Source organism: Callionymus lyra, chromosome 2 (genome assembly GCF_982586985.1).
Source record: "Callionymus lyra chromosome 2, fCalLyr1.hap1.1, whole genome shotgun sequence".
NCBI classification, from domain to species: Eukaryota; Metazoa; Chordata; class Actinopteri; order Syngnathiformes; family Callionymidae; genus Callionymus; species Callionymus lyra.
In genome coordinates this window covers 22,061,847-22,081,274 of record NC_141819.1, presented here as the reverse complement: position 1 = coordinate 22,081,274, position 19,428 = coordinate 22,061,847, and the positions used below count along the sequence as shown (strand labels likewise).

Sequence of the window (19,428 nt, the reverse complement as noted above, 5' to 3'; positions counted from 1 at the left end):
CCCCAAAGAGAAACTCAACCTTCTCGCTCCTATTCTCTCAGGAACTTAATTCTCTAAATTGCATAATTATTTACACAGAAAAGAAAAACAGAATAATAATAAAGGGGTAAGATCGCTTGTGTTTCTGCTCCAGCTCTGATTGTGCCGCGAATCGTTTCTCTCGCTGAACAGTCGATGAACTATGAACTCCACATGCCCTTAAAGCGAGGACACAAGCCATTCACTACACTAACATGAGCCCCCCCCAACCCACCAGAGTCCACCCAGGGACGGAGGACAATGCGCAGCAAAGCATTTGCTGTTTCTACACGGTAATATCCGACTACGCGTTCTGTATCTGCTTATATTTCTATTAAATACAACAACTAAAAACGTTGATTCCTCAAGTCAATATTCCTTTGTTTGTCATAACTATTATTATTAATGTCATTGCTATAAATTAAGAATTCTCAAACATTACAGTAAAAATATCTGTCGAAACGTAAAAAGGATCAACATTTTTAAAATGTAAGTTACTTTCAATCGCACACCGAGTCGACCATGATACATGCGCCGCTTCACGCGTCAATCACTCATGTAAGCATTATTATTACTATTATTTTTAGGCCTCATTAAGTTTCTTCCACGTCACTGCATTAATGTTTTAAAGTCTCTGCTGGGAGACGGAACCGATGATGGTTTTGTATTATTGAATAAATTATGTTGTATTATGTATTATGTGATGTTTGGTAAATATTAGTTAACGCGCATCTGTAATGAATCTGATGCCGATTCAATTATTTTTGTTTAGTTATTTTCTTCTATTCTCCAAACAAAACAATTAAATCTTAGAGGTATTATTTTCATTTCAGATATTTATTTATTTATATTCTCATTTGTTTTGAATTAGGAAATGATTTTGGTGAGAACCCAGCGATGATTAGGCCATTCCTTTTTATCACCAATTCATTCCAACAACAACGCCTCAGTGTAAACCTCAAATTAAAAGAGGAATAAACGGTTTATTAACATTGATTTAAATCATGCAAAAAATAGCAAAAAGGAACGTTTTATATTTCCTTTCATTAACATATTTACGTTGATCCATTTTAGTTTACATTAAATGTGGTTATTAACAGATTAGTAACAGATCTATCTACCTTAGAGTGTCTGTTCAGTCTGATGACATTTACACCCAAAAATACAATATAATAAGAATACAATTTCAATTACTTTTTAATGACAAATCCAAAGCAAAACTGAAGGCAAACACACACACACACACCTTAATAATAGCCCACCACTTTGCTGCCGACCCGTTAAACATACACATTCATTATAAATCATACGATATCAATATTGCAGTTTCATAACCAACAAAAATAATAAAATGTCAAATATTGAATTATTATATTTTAACCAATGTTAGAAGATTGACAATCAATTAATCTTCTGACACTTGTTTCCACTTTCTATTCAACATCTGTAACTATAATACATTGGATTTGAGAATTTTATAATTTACAGATAAGCAAGCAAACACCAGTCCTTCTAATCTAAGTAGATGAATGGATACATTTTATAATTTTGCACTAAGAAGTTTATTGTAATTAAATTAATGTTTTCTGTTGTTAACATTTATTGTAAATAGAATTTGACAATTTTTAATGTGACAGATGTGTTTTTCTTCTACAATAAAGACTATTTTTTTCTATCTTTACAGGATTTTTAATAACATTTTATTATATAACTAAAAGCAACAGATCTGTCATTACAATAAACTAGACAACTTAGGTTTTGCAATTATCTGTGATGATAAACCTGGTGCTGACAAACAGAAGGTGACCAAATTATAACATTAATATGACTTAATAACATGTTATCTTTCTTTTAGTGAGCATCAAATATCTTTACAAATATGTTTTACTAGGTACAGTAGTTTTACTTTTGATTAAGAAGAAAGTAGCTTTACACAAGTTCATTCAAGACTGTTCTGGGTGAGGTTTTTTGAAAAAGTTTCTTTGTGTGTGCATAATTACTTTGTTGTTCAAAGCGGGAAATATCATCTGTTGTACTTTGCATAATTCCCACATTCAATTACGGGAATATATTTGAGATTTAAAGAACAATCCAACAGAAGGCGTTATACTTGCTTTTGCAGCCTTCAGGGACATCTTTATACCACATTTGTATTCTACAATTTCACAAAATAAAATATAATAATAATAGTTCTAGCTGCTCACCATCTGCCAGTATTTGTTTATTTTTGTGTGGAAAAAAAGAGAAATAAATGCAGCAGTCATTCCTCTGTCTGTTCATTAAGCAGCTTCTGAAATAAACTCTTTTTTGATATTTTCTTCCAGATGGGGCTAGCGAACAGCAATGGCACATTTCGGAGCCGAAAGAAATTCAACTTCATCATTAGGGAAAAAAGCTAAGTGGCGATGGGCACCCAAGGCGGCCAAGTCATTGATGCCCACCTGCGGCATGTCATGTCAAGGGCTATTAGCTGGCACATGAAGTCAGAAATGCCAAAAGTCCAAAGAGTAGGAAGGGAGGGCGAGTGGGGGAAGATGGAAGGAAAGATTGATAAAGGCAGAGATGGGAGGAACACACATGGCCCCTCAGGTACAGTGTTGTATTTCAAACCCGGTTGTGAAAGAATAGAAGGACTGGAGGTCAATCAATCACTGCATTAGCCCTCAGCAACAACTCACAAACTCTGTGTGGCCACAGAAGGAAGGTCTGACCACTGGAGGGCGCTCAAGCTCACCAATCAGACACCAGGCTCACTTCTCCAGCATCAGGAGAGAGAGAGGGAGAGAGAGAGGGAGAGAGGGAGGGAGAGAGAGAAAAGAGAGAGAGAGAGAGAGAGAGACAGAGAGAGAGAGAGAGAGAGAGAGGGAGAGAGTGAGGGGGGGATTTCGCAAAATTTGATCCAATTATAGGAGATGTTCTCACAAAAAGGTTGGATAATATGACGCTGGTTTATTAATAAACCGTCTCCTCTGACTTTGTATTACATTTTCGTCAGTCAACTTCCTCACACGCACCTCTTTGAGCCGAGACAAAAAGATCAGACACAACAAACCATCAGTTCCATGACAGGAGCTGACTGAACCAACTATCCAAGGAGATGATGACTACGCTCGGATATTAGAGATTCTAGCATAGAATGAAGATTCGTATCTATGCCACTTTTGATTCCTATAGTTTCCCTTTATTTGTTAAGAATTTATTTTTTAAACGCTGTAATTACATCATTAAAACATCAGCACCTAAGGTGCACACATTTTTACTTATTTTAGCCAACAGGCCGATACAGATTTTTACAGATTCTTTCCGGGGCAACTAAAATAATCAAAAGTACCTTTTTTATTTTAAGGGCAATTAATGTCTAAATCCAACTTTCCTGACTTTCTTCCATGTTTCAAATCTTGAAGTCTTTCTCTCGAATATGCAGTTTGTTATCTCTTTGAACTTTGTTCCTTTTTTTATTTGTTCTTATTATTGCTTTGAAACTTGCTGTACCTTCTATCGTCTGCTTTCTACCTGGAACCTAATTTCCCGAAGGAGATCTCCAGAGGGATTAATAAAGTCTTGTCAGTAACACATCTATGTATCGATCTATCATGAGGACGATGTTTTGAAGTTTGGGGATTGATGACGCGCGGTGACGAACCTTAATGCTTGACCATTATGTGGTTATGGTAAACTAGGTTTCTCCCCAGAAAAACTAAGTGCTTAAGCACATTTTGTAATGTAAATATTTCAATGAAAAGAGAGTTTTGTACAAACAGACACATACCGTTGAGAACAATTGTGGTCCAAGATCAATTAAAGAGACACTTAAATCCAGTTGCCCTTAAAATAAACCTTTAACATAAAAAAAAAAGTGCACCGTTTGTTTGTTTTTCTGCATCTTTATAGTTTGCTTGAATGTTCTGAAATGTGGCTTTAAATTAAATGTATTATTATAGTTTTCAAAAATGTTCCCCATAAAGAAAAATAAATGAGTGTTATTCCTCTTTTGAAGTTGTTTTGGCGTTTTTGAAATTTCTACATTGGGATACACAATTTAAAGGTGTATGATGAAACAGTAGCTTTTTTTTTTTAATCCTAACTAGATATTTTTTTAAATTTATTCATTTACTTTTTAAACTCTGATCTATTAGCAAACTTTGACTCACAGTCAGTTAACCAATCATCTTGGTTATCTGAATTGTCGGATTGGACAGAGCGACCCAAACTGGAGCTGCGGTTGTCATCTGAACCATCGTCGTCCTTCAACAAGGCTGTTGGAGCAGAGAAAACAACTTCTAACTTCAGAGAGAGAAGAAATTCTGAGAGGAGCAGAGATGATCGGTGACTTACGTTGGATGGTAAAATCTTGAGGGAATCTGTCAAAACAATTAAAAGAAATGAGAAATAAAATGTTCAGTCACAAAGATCTGATGTGTTTAGTCGACAGTTCAGCTGCAAGTTTCAGAGGAGACCATAAAAGCCACAGAATCCACTGACACATCCGGCTGTTCGAAAGTTACCTACAAGCAGACTTGTTTCCACAGCGATGGTTTTCAAACTGGAAACTGTCAGATTGTTTCAATCAAATCACTTTTATTTGAAATGCATGTTACTAGTCAAAAATGGTTGACACAAGCCATGTTAAGACATTTGAATATCGCAGAGAGCTAATCAGAAAGATTCTATACAGTTCAGAACCTCGGGGGTAGAAACAACACCGGATGTGCAGGAAGGGTTTCAGCTCCGAGTCTGGCAGCACAAAAGTAGAGTTGATGTTTGCTGTGCTAAATTAAACTCACTATAACACAGAACATTTCTTCTACTGTTAGAGCCTTCTTATGATGTGAGATAGCTCATTCACTTATTTCATGTGATGATTGAGTTATGAACACTCGGGGTGTTTGGATTTTACTGTAACAACGGTGTCAATACAAAGGGATCAGCAAAAGAAAAGGTATCTGATTAAACTTAAAAACATTTTAACTACTCAATAGTAAATCTGCGAAGAGAAGAAAAATCTCACCTTTCATACACCAGCCTGAAATTGTTCAGAAGTGTGTTTCTATACCCATCAGCAATATCACTGATCTGCTCGTCTTGTAGAATATCAAAGATAAAATATTCACAGTCTGTTGAGATAAGATGGAAAGACATTTTCATTTTAAATAGTTATTATAACACCATTAATTGACATTACATTAGGACTGTTTAGTTTTAAGTTTAAGAGATACACATCCAAATATTTTAAAATCATAAACTTATAAGTTAATGAGGGAATTAAACAAAATCACAAAAATGCAAATAAAAATCCATCCGTGTCTTTTTTATTTCATTCATTTTCATTTGACATAATCTTATCACCAATCAAGATCATGCCGTATTTTATGCTTCCATGTATTCATAAAAAACCTATCTCAGAGACATATGAAGAACACAAAAATAGATACTTAATAAAGGTATCACCTATAATTAAAACACCCCAAATTTACTGGAGGTGTAAGGTAAGGTAAGGTAAGGTAAAACTTTATTAAGTGAACTATTCTCATGAAATGTCATAGTTCACATCTAACAATACAAATACTCAACGTTTATTATAGCTATGGCTGCTTCATCTAACAATCACTGATGTTAAGAAAAAATATAACTTTAAAGTTTGTTTTGAGGTAGGAAATGTTCTTAATTCATTTTCTACAATATTTTTTTTCTTTCCGTGAGACTTCAACGAAGAACCGAACAAGACGAGGGCTCTACCTTTTAAAAGCCGTCTGACGTCAAGTGGCGTTGTTCCCATTTTCCACTTACACTCGACCTTAAAGAGATTTTTGTGAACTCCTCTTCTCTTAAGTCAAACAGTTTAAAGCTCTACGGTTTGTCTCCACATTGGCGAGCTGTCATGAAACTGTAAACTTACTTCCGTGCCGCTAGATTCGCACTGAACAGGGAGGAGCAGCGAAGGCAACATCCTGTATATTGTGGTTTACAAAAACAGGTCAGGAGATATGATTTCACGAGAAAGGAGAAGTAAAAGAGGTTACGGCTGAGACAAAGAAAAGCGTATAAGCTTATTTAAAGATGCAGCAGTGGAAATATTTCAGCAACAATAACGCAGAAAGAGGGAACGAGACACCAGGCAGCACTAATGTAATAGGGGTAACAGCAGGGTGGTAACCATGGAGATGATCAATCTGGGTATAGAACAGTCAGCTGGAGTGAGTCTGGTGAAGCTTCTGATAGTTTTTCTTAGCACAAAAACAAGTGTTTTGTTACATTCAAAAACACAGAAAACGTAAAAAAAAAAGTGTACTTAATAATAATATATTTAAACTTATTTTGTTTAAATTCTGTCTAATTATTTTCGATTGCATTATGAGTTAAAATGTTCTATATTAGGAAATATATATAATAAAGTTAGATAATTCAATTTGTACGCGCATATCGTCTAGCAATAGCACAAAATAATTTAACACATAAACTATATAGTGCCTACAACTGTCAGTTTAGCTAACAAAGTTTAGCTAGTATTCACGTATTTGGCCCTGTTAGCATTTATTATTAATACAGTCTTTTAGCTACGACTATTGACATCATCTGGAAATGATACACACTTGTAAACCTCTACGGGTACCTGACAGACATACTTATATATTAAATAAGTTTATAACTTCTTGTTTTTACCTGTATTTCCGGGGATGAACATGCAGGACGAGAAGCGGTTAACAACAAGCTAACGTGTTGAGACGCATTAGCCATTTTAATGACACACTTAGCGTTATCTTAATATTTAATCGAATTCAATAGTTAATAAATTAGGAAATAATGTTAATCCGAATCCCTTTTTTTAAGCCAAACCTTTGTTTGTATTTGTCAACTTGACTGCACTTCTTATACTGGCCTTTCTACCTTGTGTTGCCTTCAGGAACATCAGTAAAAGAGGATGCGTTGGCCTTAAACTGAGAACTTGCTGTTGTAGAAAATAAAATAATAATAATTGTGCGTGAAATAATTTATTTCTTTAACTTTATTGTATGACCTGTCAACTTACTTCAATTTGAAGCCCTAAAAGACAGACTAAACAATCTGACAACTCATCTATCTATCTATCTATCTATCTATCTATCTATCTATCTATCTATCTATCTATCTATCTATCTATCTATCTATCTATCTATCTATCTATCTATCTATCTATCTATCTATCTATCTATCTATCTATCTATCTATCTAATTCAGTGTTGACTGTCATTTTATATTTATTTTAATGCAATAGCATGTGAGGCATCAGTTTAGTGTGTGTGACGGGGAAGAAAAGAGCAGTAAATTCACTACAGTCAAGAGAAAAGCAGAGATTGACTAACAAAGCAATACACGGGAAAACAGTGGTGGGCTCAGTGATTGCTTTTATTGATCCTTCTGTGTTACTGACAAGAAAAGGCTGATAACTCCTTCCTGACTCTGTACGCCTCACAGAATACAATAGAGCCCCTGAGTTATCATCTGTGGTCTGCATATTTTTTATGGAATAATAAATATTAATATATTGTGCTTATGACTAACCTTTTAACTAATGTATGTGTAAGGTACACTCTTTATATTTCATAAACTGTCCTTGCTTTGTTCTTCAACTGATTTATCCTACAAGTTGATGGATACTCTTGTTTGTCTTACATATTCTTATCTTGTCTCCTCTTATATCAGGTAACAAATACATTTTCATTTCTAGTTTAAAGATGATTAACAAAGCGTTTATAAACCATCAAAAAACATAATAAAAGCTATTACAACTTACTCGTATTTATAATTTTTGTACAGTAAAAGAAAAATACATTTTAAGTTCCACAATTGAGTTCAGAATGCCGCCGTACAGTCAATACCATAATATTCCAGTTGGGGTCGTTGCTGATTAATCGGACATTTTATACAGACTTAAAATATTTATAATAACAGGATGCAATGATAAACTAAAAAAAAATATTTATTTGCATGACACTAAAGGTTGTTGTTGGGTTTTTTTTATAAAGGGAAATAATTCATGGCTTGAATCCACAAGTATCTCATATCTTATTTTACTAGTGAAAAAAATGTGCCCTGTTCTTTCCAAAAGTGAGACAAAGCATGTTTGAGGAAGATTTTGGTTTAAAACTTTTCATGATTTCCCTAAAAAGATGTTTTTGTGAATCAGAATAAAATATAGTTTTTACAACGTTGGACTGGGAAAAGCCTGTCGTGCATCAATAGTTACTTGGAAATAAGATCAATTTCATAATGTTGTGCCTCTCTTTCACGTCCCTACAGGAAGGATGGAGGGTCAGGGCGAGTTGAGTCCCATGTCAGAATTGTCCCCACGCTGACCTGTGGCTGACTGGCCTCCCAGCAAAAAGCCCCTGTGAAGGTAAGAGGAACTGGGGTCCCCTCCCCTGGAAAAGAGGTTCCCTCCCCTTGACAGCTCCACAGAGCCACCGCCACCTGCCTGCTGGGTCAGCCCCATATGAAAAGGGAAGCTCTTTGTAATCCGACGGGGATTACACCACCCAACAATGCAGCGCTGAAAGAGCGACAAAAGCCCTGTATCAAACACTGCTGAGGGGGAGCAAGGCTATGATCTCCCACTTCTACCAACACTGACTCCACCGCTGCCTCTCATCTCCCCAAGACACTCAGCCCCCCCCCTCCCTTTAGCATTCGCTACCTCTGTCCTCCTTCTGCCCTCTCATCTCTAGGATCTGGCCTTTTATCAGTGCATTCCTTTTCATTTGCATTGCGGTGTGGGGAGGGACAGCGGGTCTCTCTGATCTGATAGCACCAGTAGAGAGTCAGGAGGATCCTCAGGGCACGAGGGGCGTTTGAGTGTGTGTGTATCCTGTCCTACAAACACACACACATCACACAACACATTGCATTCTTTGAGATAGGCAGTCATTCTTTGGTGACCCAGAAGGACAAACAGTGGCGCACCTGGCCTGTCTTTCAGGATCGGATTGTCTTTGTTCCAGAGGAGGAACTGCTTTGGTGCCCACTTTGATTTTGCAGTATAGGAACTTAACATATAACAGTTGAATCAATATTCTTCCGGCAATCATATCCAAAAACTAAGAAGACATATATACGTTAGAGTCAACTACACCTTGCTCAATTGCCCCATGGATCGGCTCCGATGATGACATAACAGTCCATGCTGCAACTTATACAAGATATAATTTGTTATGCAACTTTTTTTTTTTATTGTTCCAGCAAACACTTAATCAGCAATCTAAACAATGCCATCTGGCCTGGTAGGTCGAACCACAATGTGTCATGTGTTTTGACCCCCTGACCTTCTCCTCGATAGGATACTGACCGCTGGAGAATGTAAACACCTAGAGCAGTTCAACTGCCCAAAGCTTTAACTTAAATTCACACGTTAGATGATTGGCTTTTTTTTTTTCAACTACATGCTTAATGTCTATGGTATGAGCCTGTTAATTAATCAAATACATAAACAGTAAAATGTCCCTGGACTTTGGACATTCCTACTTACTCAAATATGAAGTTGCCTTAGAATTCGGCCCCGTGGACATAACCACTTCAAGGCGTATTCACACTCTCAAAGAAAAGGTGCTTGGCCTGATTCTTCTCACAGCTCTGTGGTAAATGTTTGTGTTGCTGCAGGAGATAAAAAGAGGTAGTTTACTTTGGGGATTTCCTTAGTATGCTTGTATTCCCAACCAACACATTGCTCAAACGACAACCTGTGTGGAGAGCCCCTTTGGTGGCACTGAGGTTAAAGCGATGACAGATTGAGGACACAAAAGACAAAAGAGCAAATGCATGGCAGACTTCATTTATACCTCTCTGTGATGAAGTGATCACCTCTGTGAGTTTTGAACAACTTGACAGTTGAAAACCAAGTAAGCCTGCGACGTTACATGAGTGAGAATATAATTCATTAAAGGTTTCATTGTGAATTGGGTTGGGAAAAAAAGCCTTTACACAACTAGCATCGGTTTGTTTTGAAAAAGATTGTTATCTGTAGCATGTTGTTCCTGGACTGTGTTGATTTGGTTGAGCCAATAACATAGCAAGTGGGACATATTATCAGAATTAGAACCAGAAAACCTTTATTGTATGGTGTTTTTTTGTGGTGGCAACATAAAATTACATATATATAAAACAAAACAATGTTAAATAAAAAATAAAAAACAAATACATTCAATTTCAATCAAACAATATCCATGATCCACAAATCAGACGGAATAGAAGAAGTTGTACTAGAAGAAAGAGTTCTTGAACTGTGATGTTCTGGTCCGTATCCATCTCAGTCTCCTGCTGAACAGAAGCTGTAATAAATTGCATCACCAGGATTTAATGCAACCAAAAAATTGTTTATATCTGTAAAATAAGATGGAGAACACTCCAAAGCTTAAAAATGTGTTGGCCCACTTTTATCCTGTAACACTCTAGCCCTTGACAAGTGGCATCTCAACATGCAAGATCGCTACATCTTGTTCTAAGAACCTCCAATGAGGTTCTGATCGTTGAATATCGGGAGGGACCTTGAGCAGCTTCAGTGGCACTTTCCAAGCTAAGTAGTCTTGATTTTGGTGTTTCAGGGTGGTGTTGAGATTGTGTCTGTTTTGAGCTGGTCATTTGGACCAACAGTGATGCAAGCAGGTGCACCTGCATCCCTCTTTAGTTTAATAGTTTTGGATCTGGTTCCTGAGTTTTGTCCATCAAATTTGCATGTGTATATGAGTTGGTTAGTTTTCAGAAACGAACGAATGGTTGTAGTAATAGATAAAAACCCAGAGGTTACGAGGACCAGTTTGCTGTGTGATGATCAGGACTTGTTTCTTTGGGTCAGGATGTAAACTCTGATTTGAATCTCATTAATACCAGATACCTTGAATCCAGATCCAGTCTTTCAAATGATCAGAGGAGAACCAAGCTTCTTGATGTGCAACCCTGCAATAGAAACACACATTAACTGTGCATGTTGGAGTTGTGCTTCTGTCACTTTGACTAACTGGAGGTGTGAATTTGGCACGAAAAACCATATTATGCTTTGGAGCGTTGACTTGAACATCATAACACATTAGAATATATGAGCCATTTCTAAATATTAATCCAACATTATGTGTGTTTAGGCTCACATCAGGAAGCGTGCTGACTCCCCTGACTGATTACATACCTCTATTACACATGATGTATGAACGCACCAGAGAAGACGATTCGTCAACGCCGAGACATGGTCCCTGGAGGCGATTGTTAAAGAAGAATCTATGAATTATCCCCGTGGAACAACTGGGTCTTGTCATGAGGAAAGAAGAAAGGACGGGGAAAAGGAAAAGGGAGGTACGCGACTATTGATGGGAGCCGGATTGAGAGACTGGAAGGACGCCAGAAGAATGTGTCTGTGATCCTGCTCTCCACCGCCTCTCCCTCTGTCCAGTTAATTGGAATACAAAGCAGAGAGGGGTCGATGGGAGAGCGGCGATGAGGTTTGAAGAGGACGGGGGGGGGGTGGGAGTGGAACTGCTGTCTGTCCTCAACCCTCACTGCTCGCTGGGAATTGACTGTGGAGGCAGCGAGCGAGACCGACACACTGTCACTAGTAAAATGAACTGTCACCTCGCATTTCTCAGCCTCCTGGCAGCGTCGAATTGGCCGCTTTGAAGCATGTGACGTGACACTGATTGAGTTCTGCTCCTGGGCTCTAAAGCAAAGCGCCACATTCATATTAAGAGTAGACTCCCTCCATGCAAATGATGCGAGCTCGAGATTAGTCCATCACATGACCTCCAACCTGTATCTTCGCACCCACTCCCTCGTCGGTTTAAGATCTCGACGCCCTTCATTTTATCATTGCGCTGCTTCATTACTTTGCCTTTTCTGCTTTTTCTTGTTTTTCTTACGCCGTACAGCCGTGGCGGGTTGACAGGCGCGTGGAGGAGGAGAACTATTAGGGGTAGCCATTTGGATCCTGGAGGCAATCCCAGCGAGTATTAAGATGTTAACCCCGGCCAAGTCACTTGTCTCTCTCACTTACTATGCTGATAGAGCGGGAGAAGGATGCTGGAGAGGGGGATTCGGGAGGCCGGCAGCGTAGATCTGCCAGTGCCTTCCAGATCCACTAGAGCCTGACTCAGATGGGGGATGGTTGTCAAGAATCCAGCGGTCGGAGCTAAATAGAGCATCAGTTCCATAACTAAGACAGGAAAGTGTGTCGTTTATCAAGTGGCTTCTCCACAAAACTTCACTCCATGCGAAGCGAGGAAGGAAAAATTGTTTCCTTCCGAAATACCGAGAAAAAAAATACATATTTGCCTGCCATGGGCAATGGAGCTCTGCGGAATCGAAACAAACACATCGATTAATGATGAAAATGATCCGTGACCACGACTTCAATCACTCGACTTGTGAATCAACAGAACTTGCTTCTTTTCAACCACAAACATGCAGACATAAATTCTGGTTAAATTAAAAACTGCATATACATTATATATAATTAACATATATTTTGTCTGCATTTCAAAATCACAATATTAAAATGTATTTTATTTATTATATATATATTTATATGGGATGTGAGAAAATATTGATATGGTGATATATCGCTAATTTATTTTCCATTATACTGATATCGATATTCGACAGCACTGAATTGTTTTATGGCTTTTCATTTCATATATTTTGTGTTACCATATTTATTTCATCATTTACAATTCAACAAGGTGTGTTAGATTAAATAATGTAATCGTTTTTATTTACAATTAACATTTATATTCACGGCATGTTAATTTTTGTGTTGCAATTAAAACTTCCACGAGGGCACTGGACGACAGCAGGAATTACATCCTCTGACACTAAATGAAATCCTGAAAGATCACTGACTGAGGACGAGAGGAAACATTCGACTCCTGCAGATTTCAAAGCTGATGTTTGGACACATTTTGGTTTCAACGAATGAAAAGCAGTCACGACTTTGTGGAGTCATGCGATCTGTAAATTCGGAGTCGAGTACTCGACAATACTACACATAAAACTACTTACTTACTTACATGTATTCTCGTTTCTACTGTAATTTATCGCATTGCCTTTGTTTCGTCATACGAATCACATCTCCAGATTATTGCCAATACACAGTCCATATAATATTAATACTTATTTTCTACATATTATTCAACATTTCTGGGTTTTTTTTCTTATAGTCTTGTCATTTTGTCTTAACATGTTACCCGATGTCTGATGTGTATTTAATTTAAAATAAATAAGCTAAATGGGTCAGTAGATGTGATCATAACATATGTCTGATCCATACTTCATATTTTTACTGACGCCCACCAAACAAAATGACCTCTCAGTGCCATCTTCTTGATGACCGACCCCCCGTGGATCCATGAATACTGTATCTGGTTGTTCTTTGAAGCGGCGGGACCCTGTGGAGTGACATGCGACAGAGGAACTGGTCAGAAACCGAGGAAGTGAGCCTGGCAATAGACTTGTAAAAGAGCCTGCAACAACTGCGAGCAGCATGGGGCACAAACAGCACCGAGGTTGACCTCGAGCAAAGTGCAGAGGGAAGGTGAAGGGGGGGGTTTATCTGAGGAAACTGGAAGCTGTTTCTATTATTAGTCCTCCTGGAGGAGCTGTCAGGTGTAGACAGCTACAGTGAGGAGGATTATTTTTATGTCCGGTTGATTTCATGTCCATCTATGGCTGTTAACCGTTTTGTGGAGAAGGCAAACAAGCCTCGGTGGTCGAAGGTGAAAAACATCCTCCTCCTCCTGCTCTCCCTGCAGCTGAACATCTGTCTCTGCTGTGTTGGCAGCAGCGGCAGCACTGACACCTCCAGATGGAGGGCCCACTGGGAGCTTTGAGGAATTACCAGCAGAGATGGCAGGGATCACACCTCTGGAATCAAATCCCACACTTGTTTTCTGCACCATTCCTGTGTTGTTGTTGTCGTTTAATCCATCACTATACACAACATCGATTGACGCCTCCTCGGTCCTCCGCCTTTTTCTTATGAAAAAGAAGCTCCTGGCTAGAAGGAAAGAAAACACTTGTCAAAACATATTTGTGTCCTTTACACTACTATCTTCTTTTTTCTGGGGGGGAATAATGTCAGAAATGTCATCCTTTTTTTTTTATTTGTGTCCATTCATACAGCCATGATCTCATAATATCTTGTGTCATTGACCACCATAACTAAACCTGTAGACATTTCCAGGCCAGAATGGAAATAAATGATCTACACCACTCTCTCACCTGCCACATCCTGAAAAGATGGTCCACTAAGAGGCTTCCTTAGGAAACTCAACCGTTCCTAGAGGAGTAGCAGTCTATTCGTGGTCTCTTAATAGAGACTATGAATAGAAACTGGATTTGAATTTGCTCTTCCTGGTTCTGACACGTGTACTTAACACTAGCAAAGGAACATTTTCAAGCTCTTGTGTGCCGCATAAAATGACTTGTTGGGCCAAATCTGGTCCCTCGGTCCTTTCATTCCACACATGTTTATACAGTTGCAGTTTACATTGACAATTATATTGCATATGGGTGTTCTTGGAGATACTAGCAACGTGCTGAAGAGAACAAATCACCATTCAGTTTGTCCTTCTGGATGTGAAACAAAAACGTTTGCATCTATAGTTTTCTTTATAACCAGAGAGCTGTACGTTAGAATCTGAATGTTCTTTCTATGACCCTGTTGAAGAAATAACAAGACAATGAAACATTAAAACGGTATTTTTAAGTCAAAGAAATCTGATATCAATTGCTCAGAGTTAAACACGATATAAGCTATCAAGCTCCTGGGAAAAAAATATATATACAGTATATATATATATATATTTGTCAGACCACAAATACATAAATTTTTACTTTGTAGTGTCTTATCATTCAATGACAACTTAGGCATGTTATTTACGTGAATACACATATTTCCTTTTAAATTGATGATATTTGTTTTATTTTATTTTTAATTCTGTAATTTCAGATTAACAATTAACATGAATATGCATCAGATCATTTTCTATTGGCAAAAATGTTTTGTTTTTTTTAATGTAAAGGAATAAATCCTTATTTTATTTTTAACTACTTTTTGGTACCACGGTTTTATTTGTTTTTTATTAACTCCCTGACACCCAACATGTTTAAAAAATCCCTGATGTAATAAATCATTATGAATCAGAGCCTTATTGGGGAGAAAAGGGAGGATTAATGAACAAAAAACAGCTTGAAAAGAAAAATCTAGAGCATGAGAGGACGAACGTTTGACTTCTCGAGGCCACTCTGGTGTCTTGACAGATTGACTCGGCATTCATTTGTGTGTGAACTCTGAGTGAACCTTAGCTTTAGGGGGGGAAAGAGGGCACCAATAGGCCAGAAAGTGTTTGCAAACCTCAACTCACACCAAGCGCAAATATTGAAACTGACCCTTTTAGCGGCCGAAGAAACTAGGTGGTCAGGTTGGGCCGACACTGAAACCAGAAACCTGAGACTCGACACCTTTGCGGGTTTCACGGAAATTAGCTCTAAAAAGTTTGTGGGTTTCACGGAAATTAGTTTAAAAAGTGCGCTGAAATAGATCTTCACTCCTGTCCAGCAGGATTTGGGTAACAAATCGAGGGCGAGGACTTGACTCCCTGCAGTTTGTTGTCATGTTTAGAGCCCCTGGAGGTATTTGGAGGTGAAAAGGTCAGAGAGAACCACCCCATGTGTTGTCAAAGATTCCTCTTGTCACATTATGCAGAGGCCCTTTGGTGTTGCCATTAATGGAGATAAATAGGAAATGTCACGAAAAATAAAATTCCAAGTTATATTAGAATAAAGTCAACTTGTGTGAGGTTTTCAGAAATTTTATTTGAGTAAATCCTCTGAACAACAAAAAATACCCTGTAAATAAATAGTGCAAACAATAACACTGATGACACATCAGTGTTTACAACAGGTTAATCATAGAAATACAAACAGAGTGGGTAACACTTTAGAATAAGAAACCAGTCATTTATCCTTTTTAAACCTGAATCATTGATTAATTCAATAGAGTAAAACCAACATCATTCAATTATTTAATCCCTTTTAATAGATTTTTACAGTTTTACTAACTCACTATTAAACTAAAGTCTGAATATTTATCTAACAAATGTAAGACCATAAAACATATTTATGTTTTATATAACTTGTGACCAGAACATTGATTAGAATTATTATGGAATTATTTGGTCCCTATAATGTTACAACATATTACAATACCAAATAAGAGCATTGTAATAATAATAAAAAAGAATAGTACAAATATCTATTATATATTTGCACATTTTGGTGTGTGTGTGTTGGGAGGGGGGGGGCTACAATTCACAGAACAGGCCCTGGTTCTGGACCCTTATTAAAAGTGTTACCTCTCATTCTCACTGATAGTCAACCACACATACCCTGAATCACGAGTCCATCATTTTTTTTGGAATGGTGCAACGTTTTGTTTTTTTTCATTTAAAGAGACAGTTCAGTCTTTATGGGGGACTCTGGGCCTGCTGGCTCAGACACGGGGCTCTTCGCCTGAACCTGCTTCTCGCGTTTTTTCTGCTTCATCCTGCGGTTCTGGAACCAGATCTTGACCTGGGTCTCGTTGAGCTCCAGGCTGGCGGCCACCTCCACCCTCCTGGCCCGCGTCAGGTACTTGTTGAAGTGGAACTCCTTCTCCAGCTCCGTCAGCTGCTTGGTCGTGAAGTTGGTTCTGATCACGTTGTGTTGGCCCGGACCGAACTCGGACAGGAGTGCTGTGGAATGAAGGGGTGAGGACGGTGAGTGAAATGGGATGGAACTGATGACGGAGGATAAACACAAGACGTTATGTATTTGCAATAAAATAAATAAAAATAAAAGTTAAGTTGACTGACCTGTCTTGGGAGGATTCCTCTTCACCTTCATCCAATCGAATGTTTTAGAACTTTCCTGCTCCACGTCCTTGTTCGCAGGCGGTACCCGTGTGTACGAACTGTCCGAGTACTCTTGGGGCCTCTGCTCCCCGTAGTGCAGATACTGGTCCCCGGTGTACGGGGTCATCCCGACCTGCGCGTGCACGTACCCCCGCTCCTGCTCCTGGGTCAGGCCGTACTGATGGTAGTCCAGAGGAGGTCCGTACATGGAGTTCCCCGTGAACTGCAGGTCCACGTTGGCTTGGTGGTGCGCGTGCACGGGCATGCCCGGGTTCTGATGCGGCGCGGGAGACGCGTCGTAGTTGTCACTTGTTGCGTTGGTGGCCATGTATCCGTGGTTGAGGTTGTGGTATCCGGCCTTGAAGAGGCTGGAGCCCCGGCTGCACAACGGGTAGTCGAGGTAGGAGTTCATGCTGGCGGTGCTCGGGTCAGCGGTCATTAATCGGTTCCTCCCGTTGGCCCCCAACCTTTCGAGGTTGTATGTCAAAGCTGTAAAAAGTGCCCTCCACCCCCTCATATCACCTTCCTGACGCGCACACGTGACCCCGCGGCGGCCAATCGGTGCGGGCCGCGAGCACTCCGTCAAGTCTGCGCGCTCGTCCATCAAAGTGCGCGCATTAACATGACAAACGCGTCAGTCACACTCGCTCATCCATCCCAGCCAAGTACAAACATTCGGACACTTTTTTCAGCCCGATAACCTTCTGCACTCCTTCAGTGAGTAACCACACTGGAGATAGTAAAGTCATTTACAACTTAAACTGAGTGTAATTATCGTTTTATTACTATTATAATAACTATTGACTTGATGGAGACAGAATTTGACGTAAGGTTTTTACAAACTTGGAAAAAATATTAACACCAATATTGTGTAAAATGTAAACCAGTTGATCTTTTGTTACTTAAATTTGGTAACTTACATATTCGATTGATTTCCAACATTATATCATCGAAGTTGTCGATAAATAATAGCAGGAATAGTTTGGTAATGAATAACTTCTGGTTTGTCACAAATATATATTTCAGTCGAGTAAAATTTCGTTATTTAATCTAATGAACCATGAATTAGTCCTATAATGGAAATTACCTTACACCCTGGATTTGTGTTATAACAATAAGAATATATATATAACAACTTTTATGTTTATTTTGTTTTTTTCTTTTAACACGTAAGTATTTACAAAACATTTGAAATGCAATCTGGTTATTTTGATTTTTAATAATTAAAAGTATTGTGTAGTGTAAAAAAAAAGAAGTTTATTTTGAAGCCTTGGGCCCTGCAGGGTTGTGACAAAATTACCCTTAAATATTTTGGAAAAACATATATTTATGGTTTATATCTTTTGTAATTCAAGGTAAATAAAGTATAGTGATCATTCATCTGGTTGAGGCCAGGTTTGTTTACAGGCTACATTTCCTAGCAACTGTGAGAACAGGAAAATAAAGGATCAAACATTTTAAGAAATGTGCTCTCATTGTATTTTTCAGGATAATTAGGTTGACAATTTTGTAATTATTACAGTATATGTTTATGTAACATTGAACGCCGCAGCAACATAAATTCTTCCAAGATAACTCAGTATTCACTTGATAGACAAATATAGAGTTCCCTTTTTGTTGTAGATCCACTTTATTTTAATATATAGGTGAATTTAAAACTCGTCATTCAACTAATACAATTGCAATTTATTAGTATTTATCTTTGGCTATATGTAGATGTTATTCCCACCACAACAGAGACTAATATGCCAATAAACCCATCCAAAATCAGTTGAATTTCCTGAAACAATCTACCCAGCAGATCCTTGAGGAAATAAATAGCAGCGCAGTAGAATTGGGTGATCCATCATGTCTCTTCTTTTTAAAAAAGATGGACAGCTAGTGTGCCCCTTTTCAGCCATAAAAGAACAAAGAGACATTTCAAGAGCCATACTGGCCCCTTTCTTGCTACTTTGGCCTAAATATCTCCCCAAACTCATGTGTAATAGAGTAAATGTGATGTTTTAGAGCTTAAGTGCTAATTAAACCTTCACCCCAAGTCTTTTAGTGCTCTCTTTATACTCTTGTGTCCACATCTCAACAAGCGTTTGTTTATTCAGTCCCAACAACAGAGATAGTTTTAAAGTCAAGCCATTTTTATCTCTCAATTAGGCTACGCCACACCAGTAAGAAGAAATAGTTCTTTAAGGAAACAACAACCATGAACATGTATTTAGAAATAATGATTTAGAAAAAAAAAAAAATCTGACCTCAACAATTAAATGAGCTGTTTTTTTTCGTTTTCCAAATAATATTATTTATTTATTTATTGTACAATAAAAAATGATCTAAAAGAAAAATGGCCTTTCGTGTCATTATCAGTATTTTACATTATTTATGATCTACCAAAGTATTTTTGGGGTTTAACCGGAAAAAATGATTCAGTGTCACCAGCAAAACAATGGAATGTTTTGTTGTTCTAAGCGATTTGTCTTCACAATCCAATTAAAGATTTTAGCGACTAATTGTC

General features: G+C 38.0%; 2 protein-coding genes across 3 annotated transcripts in view; both read right to left on the bottom strand.

Moving 5' to 3' along the window:
* The window catches only part of skap1 (src kinase associated phosphoprotein 1), a 40,656-nt gene extending 33,787 nt beyond the window's left edge, over positions 1 to 6,869 (bottom strand). Inside the window, exons 1-6 of one of the 2 annotated variants that reach the window (XM_087784120.1) lie at positions 6,679 to 6,768; positions 5,915 to 5,966; positions 5,755 to 5,812; positions 5,027 to 5,132; positions 4,354 to 4,379; positions 4,170 to 4,274 (exon numbers count right to left, since the gene is read on the bottom strand). In XM_087784120.1, coding sequence (XP_087640246.1) covers positions 4,170 to 4,274; positions 4,354 to 4,379; positions 5,027 to 5,132; positions 5,755 to 5,812; positions 5,915 to 5,965 — 346 coding nt within the window. In that variant the 5' untranslated portion in view covers position 5,966; positions 6,679 to 6,768. Of the gene's footprint in view, positions 1 to 4,169; positions 4,275 to 4,353; positions 4,380 to 5,026; positions 5,133 to 5,754; positions 5,813 to 5,914; positions 5,967 to 6,678 lie in introns of both variants that reach the window. The other variant, XM_087784119.1, reaches the window with a different exon arrangement.
* A 9,489-nt stretch (positions 6,870 to 16,358) lies between these two features.
* On the bottom strand, positions 16,359 to 17,568 carry LOC148085963 (homeobox protein Hox-B1b-like). Its single transcript, XM_087782821.1, has 2 exons — positions 16,881 to 17,568; positions 16,359 to 16,760 (listed from the first exon to the last, which is right to left on the bottom strand). The coding sequence occupies exons 1-2, from the start codon at positions 17,521 to 17,523 to the stop codon at positions 16,474 to 16,476; spliced, it is 930 nt and encodes a 309-aa protein (XP_087638947.1). The 5' UTR covers positions 17,524 to 17,568; the 3' UTR covers positions 16,359 to 16,473.
* Positions 17,569 to 19,428: the final 1,860 nt, after the last annotated feature.